The 16,340-nt window shown below is 42.5% G+C and overlaps 3 protein-coding genes across 4 annotated transcripts; 2 read left to right on the top strand and 1 right to left on the bottom strand.

The window, feature by feature from the left end:
- Positions 1–2,826: 2,826 nt before the first annotated feature.
- On the bottom strand, positions 2,827–9,888 carry LOC110992365 (condensin complex subunit 1). Its single transcript, XM_022258146.2, has 20 exons — positions 9,565–9,888; positions 9,380–9,493; positions 9,049–9,221; positions 8,666–8,838; positions 8,396–8,537; positions 8,204–8,299; positions 7,466–7,636; positions 7,201–7,362; positions 6,658–6,795; positions 6,213–6,578; positions 5,806–6,126; positions 5,533–5,733; positions 4,925–5,461; positions 4,675–4,842; positions 4,397–4,602; positions 4,162–4,332; positions 3,814–4,086; positions 3,467–3,731; positions 3,094–3,376; positions 2,827–3,014 (listed from the first exon to the last, which is right to left on the bottom strand). The coding sequence occupies exons 1-20, from the start codon at positions 9,680–9,682 to the stop codon at positions 2,941–2,943; spliced, it is 4,152 nt and encodes a 1,383-aa protein (XP_022113838.2). The 5' UTR covers positions 9,683–9,888; the 3' UTR covers positions 2,827–2,940.
- An 884-nt stretch (positions 9,889–10,772) lies between these two features.
- Positions 10,773–13,636, top strand: LOC110992346 (lysosomal-associated transmembrane protein 4A). Of its 2 annotated transcripts, none has more exons than XM_022258110.2 (6): positions 10,773–10,913; positions 11,375–11,488; positions 11,575–11,779; positions 11,862–12,000; positions 12,083–12,239; positions 12,309–13,636. In XM_022258110.2, exons 2-6 carry the CDS (start codon positions 11,381–11,383, stop codon positions 12,612–12,614), a joined length of 915 nt encoding a protein of 304 aa, XP_022113802.2. In that variant the 5' UTR covers positions 10,773–10,913; positions 11,375–11,380; the 3' UTR covers positions 12,615–13,636. The 2 variants fall into 2 exon arrangements, with proteins under 2 accessions (XP_022113802.2, XP_022113801.2); XM_022258109.2 differs by having other exon boundaries at positions 10,776–10,991.
- A 101-nt stretch (positions 13,637–13,737) lies between these two features.
- Positions 13,738–15,815, top strand: LOC110992347 (CUE domain-containing protein 1). The gene is made up of 3 exons (XM_022258111.2): positions 13,738–14,448; positions 14,678–14,973; positions 15,195–15,815. Exons 1-3 carry the CDS (start codon positions 14,168–14,170, stop codon positions 15,359–15,361), a joined length of 744 nt encoding a protein of 247 aa, XP_022113803.1. The 5' UTR covers positions 13,738–14,167; the 3' UTR covers positions 15,362–15,815.
- Positions 15,816–16,340: the final 525 nt, after the last annotated feature.

Genomic DNA, 16,340 nt, shown 5'->3' with positions numbered 1-16,340 from the left:
GCAAAAAGGCACGGAGGACTTAGCGAGCTTAACCACATTAGGGAAGGTCTAAAGGAAAAAAAAATTGTCACACTAATCTCCCTTGACATCGAAGGCGCGTTTGATAATGCCTGGTGGCCGGCAATCAAAACTAGACTGGCCGAAGAGGGCTGCCCCCCCTGGTGTTAGGAGGGTTATAGACAGCAACTTGAAAGACCGAAAAATCCGATTGATATACGGAGGAACCGCTTATGAAAAAACCACAAGCAAAGGCTGCGTGCAGCGCTCGATAAGCGGACCGACACTGGAATTTATTAGTAGACCCCCTCCTAAAAGAGTTAAGAGTCCCAAAATGTCTACGTCCAGGCCTTTGCTGACGACATTGTGTTTGTCTTTACGAATGACAGCGCACAGGAAACGGAAAAAAGCGCCAAACAAGCACTGACATAAGTCCAGAGGTGAGGACAGCGCAATAAACTTAAATTCGCGCCAAATAAAACCAAGTCCATGGTAATAACTAATCGGACAAAATACGATATGCCGAGGCTTATCCCATGGCTGGTGTAGCCATTGAAATTTCAAAAAGTATAAAAATTTTAGGACTAATTATAGACAACAAGCCTACTTTTAACGAACTTACAGCAGCGGTGGCTAAGAAGGCGATAAATCTATATAAGCAGATCGCGAAAGCCGCGAAGGTCAGCTGGGGTCAACCCAAATATCATACGCACAATATATACAATATATAAAAATCTGCAAAGCACACAAAACCGCATCGCTCAACTCAGTGAGAGTGCTCTCCGGGTTGCTGCCTCTCATAACATTAATATTACTGTTTTACAAGAGAAAAAACTGTCTGCCTCTTTTGGACATTTTAATTATACACACAACCACCACCCTACACAACTGCTTTTTGTCGGGAAATGTTTGTTTCAGAGAGCCCAACGTCGTAATGCTGCCCACCTCGAGGAGGAACTACAGCATGTCAAACAGGCGCTGAACCGAAACAAGCTGCGCATCCCCCGGCGTCGTCAGAGAAACAAAAACAGGACACAAACAGATCCCCGCCAGCCTACCTGCCATATGTAAAGGGAGTTACAGATACAATTAGCCGGATCCTAAAACGAGTTTCTATTAGTACAAAATTCAAGCCGCATAGGAAGATTTAGCGATTCCTAAGACCAATCAAAAGTAACACTTCGTTGCAAGATGCAGGTATATACAAACTGGATTGCGACTGTGAATTGAAACTAAAAAACACCCCAATTTCAATAGAGAAGATGGCCTACAATTATCAAACACCAAATTAAAATCTCAAAACAAACAATCCGCGATAATAGAGGACAGCGTGAGCAATTTCTGCAAAAACCTTTAATTTTTTAGTCAATATCGACTCCGGGGAAATGAATATATGTATATTATAATTGTAACTTTTTCTACAGCTGTGATACTTTTTGACATTCAACACCTTTTGTCTTCAGTCGCTGTGACCACGCACGCTGTTAAGCTTCAGAAACGTCGGAAAATTTTAAAATTATGTTAAATAATTATTAGTTTAATAATACATAGCTTCAATCCGGTATAAACAAAAAGCCACGCTGCATAAGAGATACAAAGTTGTCAAGAATGCAAAGTGCTTGCTCTTCGCTGATGATCTCAAACTGTACATGCCTATAGAGAGTATAGATGACTGCATTCGGCTGCAGGAAGACATTGATCGAGTGGTTAACTGGAGCAGGAGAAATAGATTGGAGTTTAATTTGGCAAAATGCAAAGTGATATCTTTTTCAAGGGCACGGTTAATCACTCGGTACAATTATACCATTAGTGGGCTAACCTTGGCGCAAGTCTCAGAGGTCAAGGATTTAGGAGTTTATTTTGATACGAATCTTGGTTTCGCGCGACATGTAGAGATGGTATGCAAAAAGGCCTACAGAAATTTCGTATTAAGAACAGCTTGTGGCCTTGAGAACATCGGTGCGATCAAAATCTTATACAACGCGCTAGTGAGAAGTCACTTGGAGTGCAACGCAATGGTGTGGGCCCCATATGAGGCTAAATACAGTCTCATGTTAGAGCGAGTACAAAATAAATTCACTCGCTACCTCTACAGGAGACTGTATGGAGTGTATCCCTTGTATCCGCTTATGTACCCGACCCTGTTTGTTCTGGGTATGGTGGGGTACGACCAGCTACGCCTCAGAAGAGAGGTAGCTGTGACCGTTTATATATTTAAAATACTTACGGGTCGGGTGCATAATCCGGATATAATAGAGAGACTGGGTCTACGGGTACCAAGTAGAAACCTGAGGCTTACGTCTAAGCTTTTGGATGTACCGCGCGCACATTCCAACTTGGTTAGCAAAGCGCCACTCACGCGAGCAATACAGATCATTAACAAAATTTCCATTGAGGTGGACCTATTTGTTTGTACGCTGGCTGAGTTCACAAGAGTTGCTTGCTATATTGTTAGTTATAAGATTTAGGAATTTTAGTTTAATTTTTTATTGTTTGTATGTAGGTTAGTTGGTGTGGGTAGTTTAATGGATTTCTATCGCATTAGTTGTAACTGTAAAGATAGGAAAATTTAATGGAAAATAAATAAAAATAAATAAAATAAAATAAAGTACTATCATTAAAAAGTAGTCATTCGTACGTTTAAGGTCTTCGTATCAAAAGATAAATGGGTACAGAGGGTGGCAACTGCGAATCAAACTGATAGCGAAACGGCTTCAAAGAAGAGTCGAGAAGTTTCAATCAAATCTGTTACGGCAAACATTACTTAACATTTATCGTTTAATGTAACGATTGTATTTTATTTGAAAAGGTGATAAGGAGAAACATAGAGAACAGCACATTGCAGAAATATAATTAGGAACACATTTGACGTAAGAGAAATATCGGTATAACATGTAAATCTTAAAATATGACTAATGTTAATTAATAAATAAATTCCATTGGTTAAATTCTCCGCCGGGTGCCCTTCCTCGTGGAGGGTTTTTTGAAGACTTCTTTTTTCTGGAAATCATCATCATCTGAAAGACAGTGTAAAATGGGTATAAAGTGGGCAGTCAATGGCGTGAGATGTTTTGTGATTCGTTCGAAATGCTTCACCTGACTCGTCGGACTCGCAGTCGTCGGTCTTCCTCTGAGCGGCTCTGGGTTTCCGGGCCGACTTCCGGACGCCGACCGGCGTCGCGGCCGCGTTCGGGGCTTCGTTCTCGTCGGGGCTGAGCGACCGGGTCCGCGCTCTCCTCGGCGCGGGTCTCCTTCGGGGCGTGGCTTTAGGGGCGGGGCGTTCGCCTTCGTCCGACTGTTTCTCGTTTCTCTGCTCCTCGTCGTTCTCCGTCACCGCGAAGCAGTCCTCGATTTTGTCCCCCAGTTCCGTGACTAAGGCCTGAAACAAAATGGGAATAATATTGTTGAAAAGCCGAAAGCGAAAGAGAGACGAAAGCGGAGAACGGGACCCCGGCCTGCGGACGCCGACCTTTATTTCATTTTTGGCCATCTTGGAGGCGTTGCTCATGAGCGTGTTGAAGGATTCCACGACTCCGGCGCAGTGCAGCTTGTCTCTGTAGCAGTCGAGGTTCTCGATGAGCTTCTTGAGCGCCCTCTCGTTGTAGGTGAACAGAGACAGACAGAAGGCGAGGTCCCTCCATTGGCGCTCGTCCGTTGCCATTTTGAATCTTTGGCAGAGCTTCTCCACGAGCGCCTCCGTCTGACGATCCTTCTGAATGAGGGAGGTTATGTACCTGTAACGGAGACGGCAATGTGAGAAGAAGCGAGGCGAGAGGCCCCGCCGGCTGGATCCGAAAGAAACCCGAGGGCGCCCACCTCATGATGACCCGGTATTTGTCTTCCGCGACGTTCAGCTCGGGATCGCTGAGCCTCGAAATGATGTCCGGCATCACGTTGTAGAGCGCGTTCCCTTTGAGCGAGAGCTGCTTGAAGAAGAGCCTGGTCATGTCGGCCACTCGCCGGTCGGGGTCGGCGCAGCAGAGCGCCATGTCCGCGATCTGCCCCTTCACGCGCACCATCTCGTGGAGCACGAGGAAGCACAGCATCTTGACGGCACACCGGCGAACCTCCGGCTCCTCGTCGCTCAGACTGAAACGAGACGCGTCGCCTCAGAACCTTCCACCGCTCGTCCTCGTCGAGGTCGAGGTCTCGAGCGATCCTCACATGCGGTAGACGTGCGGAGTCCACGGCTGAGTGAGGTTCGGGAACCGGAGAGTGAGGTCGGCGAAGGCGATCGTGAGGTTGTTCCGGACGGCGACGCCGCGGCACCGCTTCAGCATCGTCACCGTCAGCTGCAGGCCCTCCTCGCACACGGCGCTCGACACCAGCATGTACCTGCGACGGGGAATCGTGAGGGTCGAGCCCCGCGACGGACGCGCGAGGCGGCCGAGGCGCGGACCTGGTGTAGGCGAGAGCGGCCGCGACCTGCAGCCGCTGCGGTGCGCCGGGCGCGGTCAGGGCGTGGCGCAGAAGCGGCGCGTAGCGGGCGAGGGCGGCACCCGGCCCCACGACGTCTCTCTCGCAGACGGCCCTCACGTACTCGGCGTCGGCGTCGTCCGCCACGGCGCCCTCCAGCGCCTCCTCCTCCGTCATCGTGCCGTCGGCCTGCGATCGCAACCGATCAGACCGAGTCTAGATCCACGCGGGTCGTTCGAGGAGAGGGAACCGATACGAGACCGTCTGCCGAGCTCCGGATCCGACGCTCGGGGTGCGCACGCCCCTGGAAGACGCGCTGGCGTTGCTGGCGTTCATGAGAGTCTGGCGTCGCAGGTCCTGCGCTCTGCCTCGCCGGGCGGGAGTGGCGGCTTTCTTTCTCTTCTCCTCCGCTTTCCGCTCCTCTCGAACCTGCGAAGCGGAAAAGTCTACGTCGTTACGTTCGCTCGCGCCGTCGCCGGCGGAGAGCGGCAGAGGGCGGCGGTTCACTCGCCTGGTTGCGTCGCCTCAGTTCGCTGTACACCGAAATGTCGAGGTGTATGAGCTGCTGCAGCGCCACGTGGCCCAGCACGAAGACGAACCTCGACAGCAACTCCGCGGGGACGTCGGCCGAGTCGTCCTCCGCGTCGATCGTCTTCTCTTCGATACGCGTGTACATCTCCGCCAACAGCTCGGAGGAGACGACGTCGGGAGTGTCGCACACGGCGTAGACGAAGTCGACCGCGTTCGCGGCGAACGACACGAAGTCTTCGAACTTCGTAAACGCTTCCACGAGGCTGTCGCGGAGGGCCGCGAAGATCGGGTCGTCGGCGGGGTACCTCCGGTCCTTCTTCGCCAGAGACGTCAGGAGCTGAGCGCTCAGATCCCGCGAGTCGTAGTCTCCTGCGAGGCCGTGAGACCGAATGAGCTCCAAGTTGGCGACCGCCACGGAAGGTTTGGCCTTGGCGATCATGACCAGCAGGGACAGGGCCGCATATCCGTCCGAATCGGTGGTGCCGTCGATTTTTTTCAGAAACATTTCCCAGAACACCTGTAACGCGAAATGACAATTTCACACAGGAATCGCCGTACAGGCGAAGCCCGACCCGAGCGAAAGCTCACCTGAATGACGGCGGGCGAAATATCTCCCCTGGTCACCCACTTCTCCACCAAATGTTGCAGAGCCAGCGCCGAGTCTCGGTCGACTATCCAAAGCAGGGAAACCAGGTTCTTGGCGACGGTGAAGGCTCGGGCTCGTTCCGCTCTGCTCTCGCACTCCAAGTACATCTCCCGATAGGCCCGCTCCACGGCTTCCCGTTTCTCCTGAAGGTGCCGTGGTCAGTGATCAAGCATCTCGATATCGGTCGAGACTAAAGACATCGAAGAGACACCGACCTGATCTCGAGACCACACGAGGACGAGCATGTTGGAAATGCCGACTTTGGCCGCCTCGACGTGGAAGTGATGAGCGGCCGTGAAGAAGTCGATGGCCTCGTTGACGTCTCCCGCCTGCTTCGAGGTCAGCAGGGCGTCGATCAGAGGAACGGCTTCGGCGATGAGTCTGCAGAAGCGCACAGACTCTTGAAGAAACGCGACGATGCTCTCCTTCTCCTCCGTGCGCTTCAGCAGCGCCATCTCGTTTTCGCCTTCGGAAACCGCATAGCTTTTCTCCGGCGTCACGTACATATTCCGCAACAGGGCTACGAAGTATTCCAGCTGCAAAGAGCGGAAATAGGGATTATAGCGATATAGGGATATTTTATTGATTTAGATGATATATTAATTATCTCGGCGTCACGTACCTGGTCGCTCTTGGGCAGACTGCATCTCAGGAACTTGGCTTCGGGATGTTGTCGTTCGACGTGCTTCACTATTAAATACGCTTTATAATAGTTCTCTTCCCTTAAACTGGCTCGAATGGCGCGATACAAATTGTCTAAGGTGGACTGCGACAACTCCATTTCGTCTTGGGTCAATAAATTCATTTTTTCTTTAATCGTTTTCACGACATCTTTCTCCATTTCATCCCACTTTTTCACGAGTTCCGGGTCCGGATCCGGATTTAGCTTCTTTTGAAGACTTTCAAGAATCTTGGTCTCCGCGGCGAGCTGCTCCTCGAGCGAGTCCAACTTGAGTTGAGCCGAAAACGGATTACACTCTAGAAAGATCTAGAAAACGAAAAAAATAATAATAAATACTATTAGAAGAAGACGCGTTCCAGCTCCAAAATCGAACGGAAGAGGTCACCTTGACTAGCTGAATGGCAGCTTTCCTGACGAGAGCCGCCTTATCTCGCAGTCTTCCGACCGTTCGCTCCAATACGACGTGTTGTCTGGTGACGGGCACACAACTCTCCTTTTGCAAACGAGACCAGTATTGGAGAACCTGAAGCATCAGAAAGGCAACCTGAGCGCGAGCCGAACTGGCTGATGCTCCCTCACAGTGAAGTCGTTCAGCTAACGACATTTTTTATATCACGAGACGGATCCATTGTATAATATGTTATATTCCTATTTCAAAATGATGCCAGTATGAAATAGGCTTTATTTAATTCGGCAGCGGGCATTCTAGATTTGGGTTAAGGGTCAGTTCTACATTTCGCTGCATTCAAACAAAAAGACAAATAAATACTGTTATATTAGACCGGCCGCAACTCTTTCTTTACGCTGTTAAAAGCAGTAAACTTCACTTTTGACCTTCATATGATCGACTAAGAATGGAGAAATCTGAAAGGCCGGTGGAAAAATCTAAATTGTAAGCGACTCTTTCCATCTCGCGTAGCACATTTACCTTATGTCGCACGTACGCAGACTGGTCGTGCAGGTGCTCAAACAAGTCATCGAGAAGGTCATCTCTTTGTATTCTCTGTTCGTCGGTGAGGCCTTCTCCTTTCAACTCCATCACTAATATCTCGCACATCATCCCCAGGATACTTATCCTCAATGTGTACGACTGGAATAAAAATACTTAGAAATGTAAGAGAAATCGAAAAAGATAAATAGACCAAAGGCTGTCCAAGAGTCTCGTGACGGAAATCCTGAAACGTAAGGATCACCTCGTCGCTTTCCAAGTAAGGTTGAACGGTGGCCATGGCGCCGGTCATCTCTTTCGGAAGCTCCTTGGTGAGTTCCAAGAGGAAGGATCCGCAGTTCTTGGCCGCTCCTTGTTCTGTGCCTGCGCTGTTTTCTTCCTCCGAGGATGCTAACGCTTCTGCTATTTCACGAACCTACATTATAAGCATGTTTGAGAGCATTACCAGGAAAATTTTATACTTACATCTATTTTTTGCTGTGATAAAGCGGTTCTTAGGAGAGGGAGGGCTAAATGTATAGTTTACAACCGTACAGGTATTTGCAATGCAAATGACACCATGCAATATGATTTGCTAGTGGGTTCATTTTCATTATATTTCCTTATATTCTATTATATTCACTTAAGATAGTTTGCATTATATTCGTACTGGGCGCAACTCTTATCCCAATCTCATCTCACTCACTCTCATCTCTTTTAATAAAAAATTTTCTTTTAAAATATTTTTATAATAAATCCAAACCTCGAGCACAGCTTTTTGTAAGCAATTTAAATTTTTCATTAGTTTTAAGTCATTGCTATTAGGCGTCATGAGACCCACACATTTTTTAAGAATGCACTCACAATCACCAAGAAAATTTACTAAAAGATACAAAATCCACCTATGCTAAAATAAGTGTTGGAAGTAGTTTTTGAGTCCATCCGTTTTAAACTTACCCATTAATTATCAAATACTAAATTAAATAGCAATATTTAAACTAACCATTTGAGGAGCGAATGTTCCCAGGCCAAAGTCTTTGGTTAACTGCACCACACCTGCACACACCGGGGACACTGCATGTTCATACATCTGTAGTACCTGAACAAAAACATTTCATATGAAAAAAAGATTTTTTTGAGGTTTACATTATCAAGGCTTTGAAAAACCAATAAACTGTAAATATGAAGCAATTACCTGCACCAACTTAATAATACATGCTGTACCATGGTTATACTTTTTAATTAAAGTTCCGAGTATTTGAAATACAGTTTCTCTCAATGTTTTGTTTTTTATTGCCTGATCTTCTATTATAATGTAGCATGGCTCAACAACCATTCTGAAATAAAATAATTAATTTTCAAATATTATGGATATATAATAAGATCATTAAATGTTGTTTATTAATATACAACAAAAGACAAAATCACTCCACATCTAATATATTACATGACAGGTGCAACTTACGATACAAAATCTTGTTCAGCTAGAGGTGGGTCCCAAAGGCGTGGTAGTGGTTGTTGTAGAATTTGGTGCAATGTAACAAGTGCAATCATTTTATCATTTTCTGTCCAACAACTGATTTCATCACTTTCTGATGTTTTCTTGCCTTTCTTTCCCAATGTCAACTTTGTTGAATTCTATGAGAATTAATATGTTTCTATTCAAATTCAAGTACTTGATTTAAAAAATGGAGAGATTATTGCTAGCTTATCTCATTTACTGACACCTTTTTATTTGAAAATCAGCAGTAAATGTAAACATTTAAATGCTTCACTTATTTTATTGATGAAATATGATTTTGGTTACTTGAAAACATCTCTTTGGACCTTATTTACTTAGATACTTACATCAGCTGCTACTTTGGTATCCTTTGTTTTCATAATTTGAGTGAATAAATAAATTGTCATTTTAACAATATTTAGGTTTTTAGTACGGACTTCACTGTCAAGATCTCTTTCTTGCAGTATAGGTTCTAGGTAGCTAGATAAATTTTTAACAGTTCTCAGAATATGATCATAACCTGGAAAAACATATACAATAAAAACATACTATTTATTTTGTGTGAAGCATTCAATGTATTTTTTTTTTGATGTTACCTACATGAATAAATCACTTTTGATTTGATTTAATTTGATCTGACGTACAACGTATATATATATGTTTTGTTTTAAAGATTACCTTTATTTATGATATTCCACTCTAGTTTTGTACCATGAACCAATATTGAGAAGTATATATCAAAATATTCAAGTATATAATCAACACCCTGGGAGTTGTAAGCTCGAGCAGCATCTACAAAATTCGGATAAATTATATAAAACATTTCATGTAATACAAGCATTTTACATAGTTTCTTTTGTTACCTTGAAATTTCGATAAAAGTAGTCTTGGTGAAACGACATCTTCAACGTGATATTGTCCTGCATGACATTCTAATAACTCGTCCTTTTGCAATGGTATACTAAACTTAAAGGAACTCATTTTTTCTAGAGAATTATATCATACAAAAACACCTTACTTTACTTTTAAAAACTAAACTATACTGTACTATACCATACTTATATTTTTCCGATTTTCTTATTAAACTTTGAACAAATTACAAACTTTGTATGAACTATGAATAAAATGGTGGCAAATGTGAACGTTTATTTTAGAAAATTTGAATTCAAGGAACAGATCTGACCTTTAGTAAAAGTACAGATACACATTTTGTTAATTGCACAGAACACATATATGAAGAGATATAAGGGCCCGATAAAGAAGTATTGGCACTTGGTAGACCGCTATGAAGGTAAATGGATTCGTGAAATAGAAGATACTAGCGACCCGCCCCGGCTTCGCACTGGTGTAATGCTGATACTAAATACACTACAGAAAAACTGTGAACGTTGTATACAACGTTTTATATATAAAAACATAGCGGCCCGCTCTGGCTTATACCATGAAGATTTCCTGCTATCTTTGGAATATCTAAATTCATACACTATATTTTTACCTATTTACTTTTTACATTTTAACTATTTATTTTATTTTCACAAGATATTACCGAATGTCTTTATAAACAACGTTCACAGCTTTTTTGTCATTAGACAATACAAACATGTTTTCTCTGGAGGTCACTCTTGAAAGAGCGACATACAGTTGTCGCAACCGCATCAAAATCCGTTGCGTAGTTTCAAAGATTTAAGCATACAACGGGACATAGGGACAGAGAAAGCGACTTTGTTTTATACTATGTAGGGATAACCGGCAGAAACCAATAACAGATAACATTGCAAGGAAGTGGAGATGGCACTTACATACTACTAACTCAGAAAGAGTAAAACAATAAATATAATCTATTGTTAATTTTGAGGTAAAGTAAAAGCTTATTATTATCACATTTATTTAAAAATCTAAGAATACTGTGCATTACAATCTTGTTATTATTAGTTATTGATCAACATTCAACACACCAATGACACTCACCAAGTGAAAGTATCATTTGCCATTTATTATCTGTCACCACTGAGAGATAATAAATAGCAAATGATAGTTTCTTCAATGACTCATTGCTGAATGTCAACTATCAAAACTTGGATTTTCAATTTTGTAAATTACATTGGTATTTGGTACCTAAAGAATTGATACATACGACATACTTAGTTAATTTTTTTTCAAAAATAATTTCCAAAATAATTTGCTAAATCTTGGAATTTCGATTGAATAGTTAGTGAGTAACAGTGAATTCTTATTTATCCTGTGTATCGTAAATTACACAACATTTAGCCCTCGGGCGACTGTATACGTTGTAAGTTCTATGTATTTATACTCGTAAATTTATCATAGTATAATTTGTCAAATATCACTGCCTCATAACTCATTTCGTTCTCTCGTTTGGAATTTTCAATTTAAAATGCCTATAGTGTTGATTTTCTAAACATATGTAATTATTGTCTTCGTCTATAGTTAAATAAAACAACACTAAATATTAAACATGGGCACTTTTAAAATTAGGTGTAGTATAGATTTGGTCCACAACATGTTAAGAATCTACAAAAATTTTCAGTTTAGATACTGTAAAGATTACGTAAATTTATTATTTCGCAAGTTCCAGCTAAAATGATATTGTCTATATGTAAAAACAATATGAATAAAAATTTTAATTTGATTTTAAATATTTTCTTTATACAGATTAATATGCTGAGATTTCGGAATAAGATGGGAACAGAGCATAGCAAAGAATGGCGTTGCCTAATGTGCTTACATGTTCGCACTGGAACTATGCTCCTTGGTTCATGGCATTTGGTAAATTATTTAAGCAGAATTGTATACCAAGTTTAAATAAAGACTTCTTAGAAAGAAAGAAAAGTTTATTGTTGTCTCTTTGACAGGTACTGCATTTACTAGCTTTAGGGTTTTTGGCTGCTGTGGTGAGGGATCCAGCATTAATACAAGATTTTGAACAGGAGCAGGAATCTTTTGTTGACTGGCGTGATGTAGGATCCCCTTTACCTACTGCATTGCCCAACATTGAATCACCATCCAGTGCCTATTCTCAATATGCAATTAAATCAAAGGAGCGGAGTTTCATTTACCGTAAGATATTGTAACTTTATAAAGGTCATCTGAAGGTATTTAATGTAAAAAATTCTATTGCCTTTTGCTTTTACTTTTTCAGATGATATAGATGTGGGTGCCCTTGTAACTGTGTGCACTCTGGCCATCACACTGATGCTGATCTATGGAGCTGCACGAGGGAAACCTGCACACATCCTGCCTTTCTTCTGTCTTCAGATTTTTGATTTTGCTATCACAGTGTAAGCATAGAAAAATTACATTAACGATTTTAAACAATGACGGAGCAGTAGCGAAGTCTGATCGCGAGCCTTCCTGCGACAGGTTGACGGGCATGGGGTACCTCTGTTACGTGCGCTCCGTCGACCAGCTCGTGCGAGAGGCCCGCCGCGTGCCCTGGCGCGCCCAACTGCTGTCTCTGCCCGTGCCGGCCTTAGCCTTCGTCATTCTGTGCTCGTTCCTCGTCGCAATCTTCATCAAGGTGAGTATCCGTATAGGTCACCCTCTAGCTCGTTTGTGGAGTTGGAATAAAGTTGAGTTTTCTAATCAGGCGTACTTCATCAACATGGTGTGGCGATGCTATAAGTACTTGACGATGCGCTCGCACGCCCTGAGCGGCCTGACCCCGTTCGTGATCTCTGGCGAGGGGTTGGCGAGCCCCTCGGGCCCCGCGCCGGCCCCGCTTTACTCGAGCCTGCTGCCCGACTACGACGAGGCCGTCAAGCAAACGCCGCCGCCCTCGTACCTCGCCGCCACCCTCATGGCGCAGGTCGACGCGCCTCGAGCACTTGCGACCCCTCCGGCCTCCGACACCGTCGTGGTGCTGCCCCAGTCGGGGACGCACGCCCCGGTCTAGGCGCACTCTTTCGTCTTAACAAAAATAGTATGTAAAGCGTTCTAAATGTGTCGTACGTTATAGACGGTGGTTGGGAGACAACATTTATATCAAATGTATAGAATATAGATTAATCGTAATTCTAAATTTTCAACGCGTTCCCGTTATTCTCGTACAATTGTTTTGATATAACTTTCTGTTATTGTTTATAAAGTTTAATATGTTTGTGACGTTTATGTCTTATTTTTTCTTTACTTATTTTTGTAATAATAATTCAAAATTGTATTACTCGTTTTACTATGGATTTACGTTTACTTTGTTGTAAGATTTATTCTCTGTTCTTTGGTTCTTTTAAAACTCAAAATATTTTTTAACTAATAAGCCAAAACCCTTTTTTATCTCATTTCCAACAACCGACCGATTCTTTTTAAAAAGAGAAACCTTTATCTATGACTATAATATATATCAATATATAAATATACTTGGTGCATTATGTTTATAAAAGATACGATATTAAATGAATTAACACATTTAATTGCTTCATTATAAAAAAGATATTTTGAAAGCCGTCTGTAAAAAGTATGACTATCCAATTAATAGTATTAGACAATTTAGTTGTGCAATTTTTTTATTATATTCCGACTTACATATGAATTATTAAAAGGTAATATCAAATTGGTTTCCTCGAAAGGCTGAAAGAATTTCATTCTATCAAAGCATGGACGGAAATTACGTGAAATGTTTTTCCTCAACTTCGTTGTATTAATATTGTTCCAAGCTACTGTATCAATTACATAAATAATATTTTTTTAATTCTAATCGTGAGTAGACGAGAAGTCATGACGGCCTATGATCACGAGCCTCTCCATCTAAATCAATAAACGCTAAATATATTTATATTGTTTACTTTTTGGGCAACCTTTTTTAATTGAAAGTACGATTATGTTTGTTTTCATTGTAGAATAAATATTTAATGCTAAGAAAAATTATTAATGTGTGTACACTATAAGTGATTGAATCAAATAAATCACTGTTAACAATGATTTATTGTTTCTTTTATAGTTTTAACAAATATATCTAATAAATGTTTCAATATATTTTGGTTGCAGAAATGCACAAAATCTATACTATCCAAACAAAATGATGTATGACTGCGAACGGTTCAGAATATAAAAAGGTCAAAGTGAGGAAAGTGAATAATTTACAAACAACAGTCGGACATGCGCGCCTGCCGTTCGCCGTCGCCTTTTCACGCGGCTCTATTTATATCGACGGCTCCCTCCGCGTCGCTTTGCACTCACGCAAGCGCATTGTGCACCTGAAACGCAGAAAGTGAAAATCGCACACCACGGTCACGTTAGGGGCAGGGCGCAGTATTGCATTGAGTGTAGTTGGTTGCGCTAATTAGGGGCTCGCGGGACGAAACGGTCGCGCCATCAGCGGCTCACGAGAATGGCCGATGCCTCATCGGCAGCGGTCTCCATCACTGCGCTAAATCTTGACGCGTCAGCCGTTGCGCCGGCTAGAGATTCGAGGACGTGACATCCCCCGACAGACCGAGAGCTGCCGGCGCGATGGCTTCGACGATGCAACTCGAATTTACCCAGGCGATGACGGATTTTAAGACCATGTTCCCCGATATGGACGACGATGTGATCGAGGCGGTGCTTCGAGCCAACCAGGGTGCCGTCGACGCGACCATCGACCAACTGCTGGCCATGAGTACCGACAACCAGAACGAGCGGTTGCGGCTCGAGATAGAGCGCGTGGAGAGCAGCTCGCCCTCTCGTCGCAGAGATCGGCGAACAAATCGACCGCTCGAGAACGGCGAAGACAACGACACTGCAGCACTTGTGTAAGATTCATTTTGCATTTGTCAACCGTCATTGACACTGAAGCGAGAGAATCATTCCTTGCTTGAGCTTGAGATCGTTCGAACCCTTCGAGCTTTTTTTGTGAATTCATATTATGTTCCTACATATATAGTATTTTGGCACTATGCCCCTTTATTTAATGTACCTAATTATTACCTTAATCACTCCAGTAGCGACGCATTCGCGTATATCCTTAATGAGTTTTTGCAGTGATGTAGAAGATGAATCTGTGCCTCTGGCTGTGCGAAAAAAGTGGGTTCCACGGATGCTAGGACCTTTACCGCCCATGTTCCTACGAATTCCGCCAAACACCGACGCAAGAATTGATTTAAATCTGGAAATGGATGACGACCGAATCGCCACATTCTTGCAAAATGAGGAATTCATGGCTGAATTGCGTTGGAACCAAGAGTTCATCGCGGCGTTGGATAGCGATCAGGGAAATAAAACGAAATGCCACGACGACGAAGCAGCATTTAAAGAAAGACTGAAGAATATGGGCAAGTGTAAGTGAAAAACGATTATCATACAATTATTTACGAACGTCTATAGATCTCGAGATTTCCAACTAGACGCTCGCGCTACCGGCGCCAATCTCACCTTTGTATTCTAAATACAACCATTGCTAACTGCATGCGATGCTTGTTTCGACTCGAACATTGAAAATAATTTATGATTCGACGGTAAGAATAAAATAAAAAGTTACAAAAAGTTGTTTTTTTTTCAGTGTCAAGGAAGAAATTTGCGCAATTGTCGCGAATGTTCAGCCGTGGGGGGTCACGACGGAGCGGCAGCGCCAGGGCTCCGCCCCGTGGCCCGCCAGACAGTCTTCTATTACAAGAGGAGCACAGTGACGATGACGACAAATCGCACACTCAAAACGTTAAAATATAATCGTTCCACGCTATATCGCGCTTAAAACAAGACTTACTAGACTAGACTAGAAGGGCCTTATTTCAGAGCTGCACAAGCGATCGCATTACAAGACTGGGGATAGATAGATAGGGTTGCATTTGTTATTGTTGCTTTGATGAGCACGAATTATTTAAGGCATTTTTGGAGATGCCGCCATACTTTATTTATATGAATTTGCTCTCCTAGACTTGAGATAGAGGTTAGCTCATTCGTTTGATCAGAGCGTCGATTAATATCCTAAATATACCCCGACCACAATTTGACATAATATTACATTTCAATACCCCTATTACATTGCTGATAGGTTTGTCACTTAGTGTGTCATTTGCCTTAAAAATTTGTGTCATTCATTTGCGTATATGTATAAATGTGAGATGTGTTTAATTAATTGGTAAGATCTGGTGATGTTATAGAAGTTTTCCTCTTTAAAATTAATAATAAAAACTTCTTTTAATATATTTTCGTGTTGTTTAGAATATAGACTGATTTTACAATTCTGTATTTAAATGAGCGCTGTTTGAAACGTGATCGATTACGTGCATGTATTGTATTATCAATTTAACGCTGGGCCTTTACATCAAATATTAGGCCCCAAGGTTATTTTTATAATTATTTATGTACACGCAGACCCTTGCCTAGGATCTAGTTTCTAATAATCTCATAAATGGTAGAAATTAATGTTAAAATAAATTAGCTAACAAATTTACAATTCTCCGAATTAAGTATAGTCTCAGTATATTTGATCCTTCAACCTTAACCAAAAAAATAAAGATATCATTTATTTCCAACAATAAGATCTCCATATAAATGACGTGATATCGAGCGTCGATTATGCATCTGAACATGATGCTGTCTGATCTAGATCTGTATTCGTTTAATCCTTAGGTTTAATCCAATCTTAACACCGAATTAAATAAGGCTTTGAATGATTCGTGCATGTCACCGTCCAATATTTACA

This window comes from Pieris rapae, chromosome 14 (assembly GCF_905147795.1).
Source record: "Pieris rapae chromosome 14, ilPieRapa1.1, whole genome shotgun sequence".
Taxonomy (NCBI): Eukaryota; Metazoa; Arthropoda; class Insecta; order Lepidoptera; family Pieridae; genus Pieris; species Pieris rapae.
This window is presented reverse-complemented; position numbering and strand designations above follow the sequence as displayed.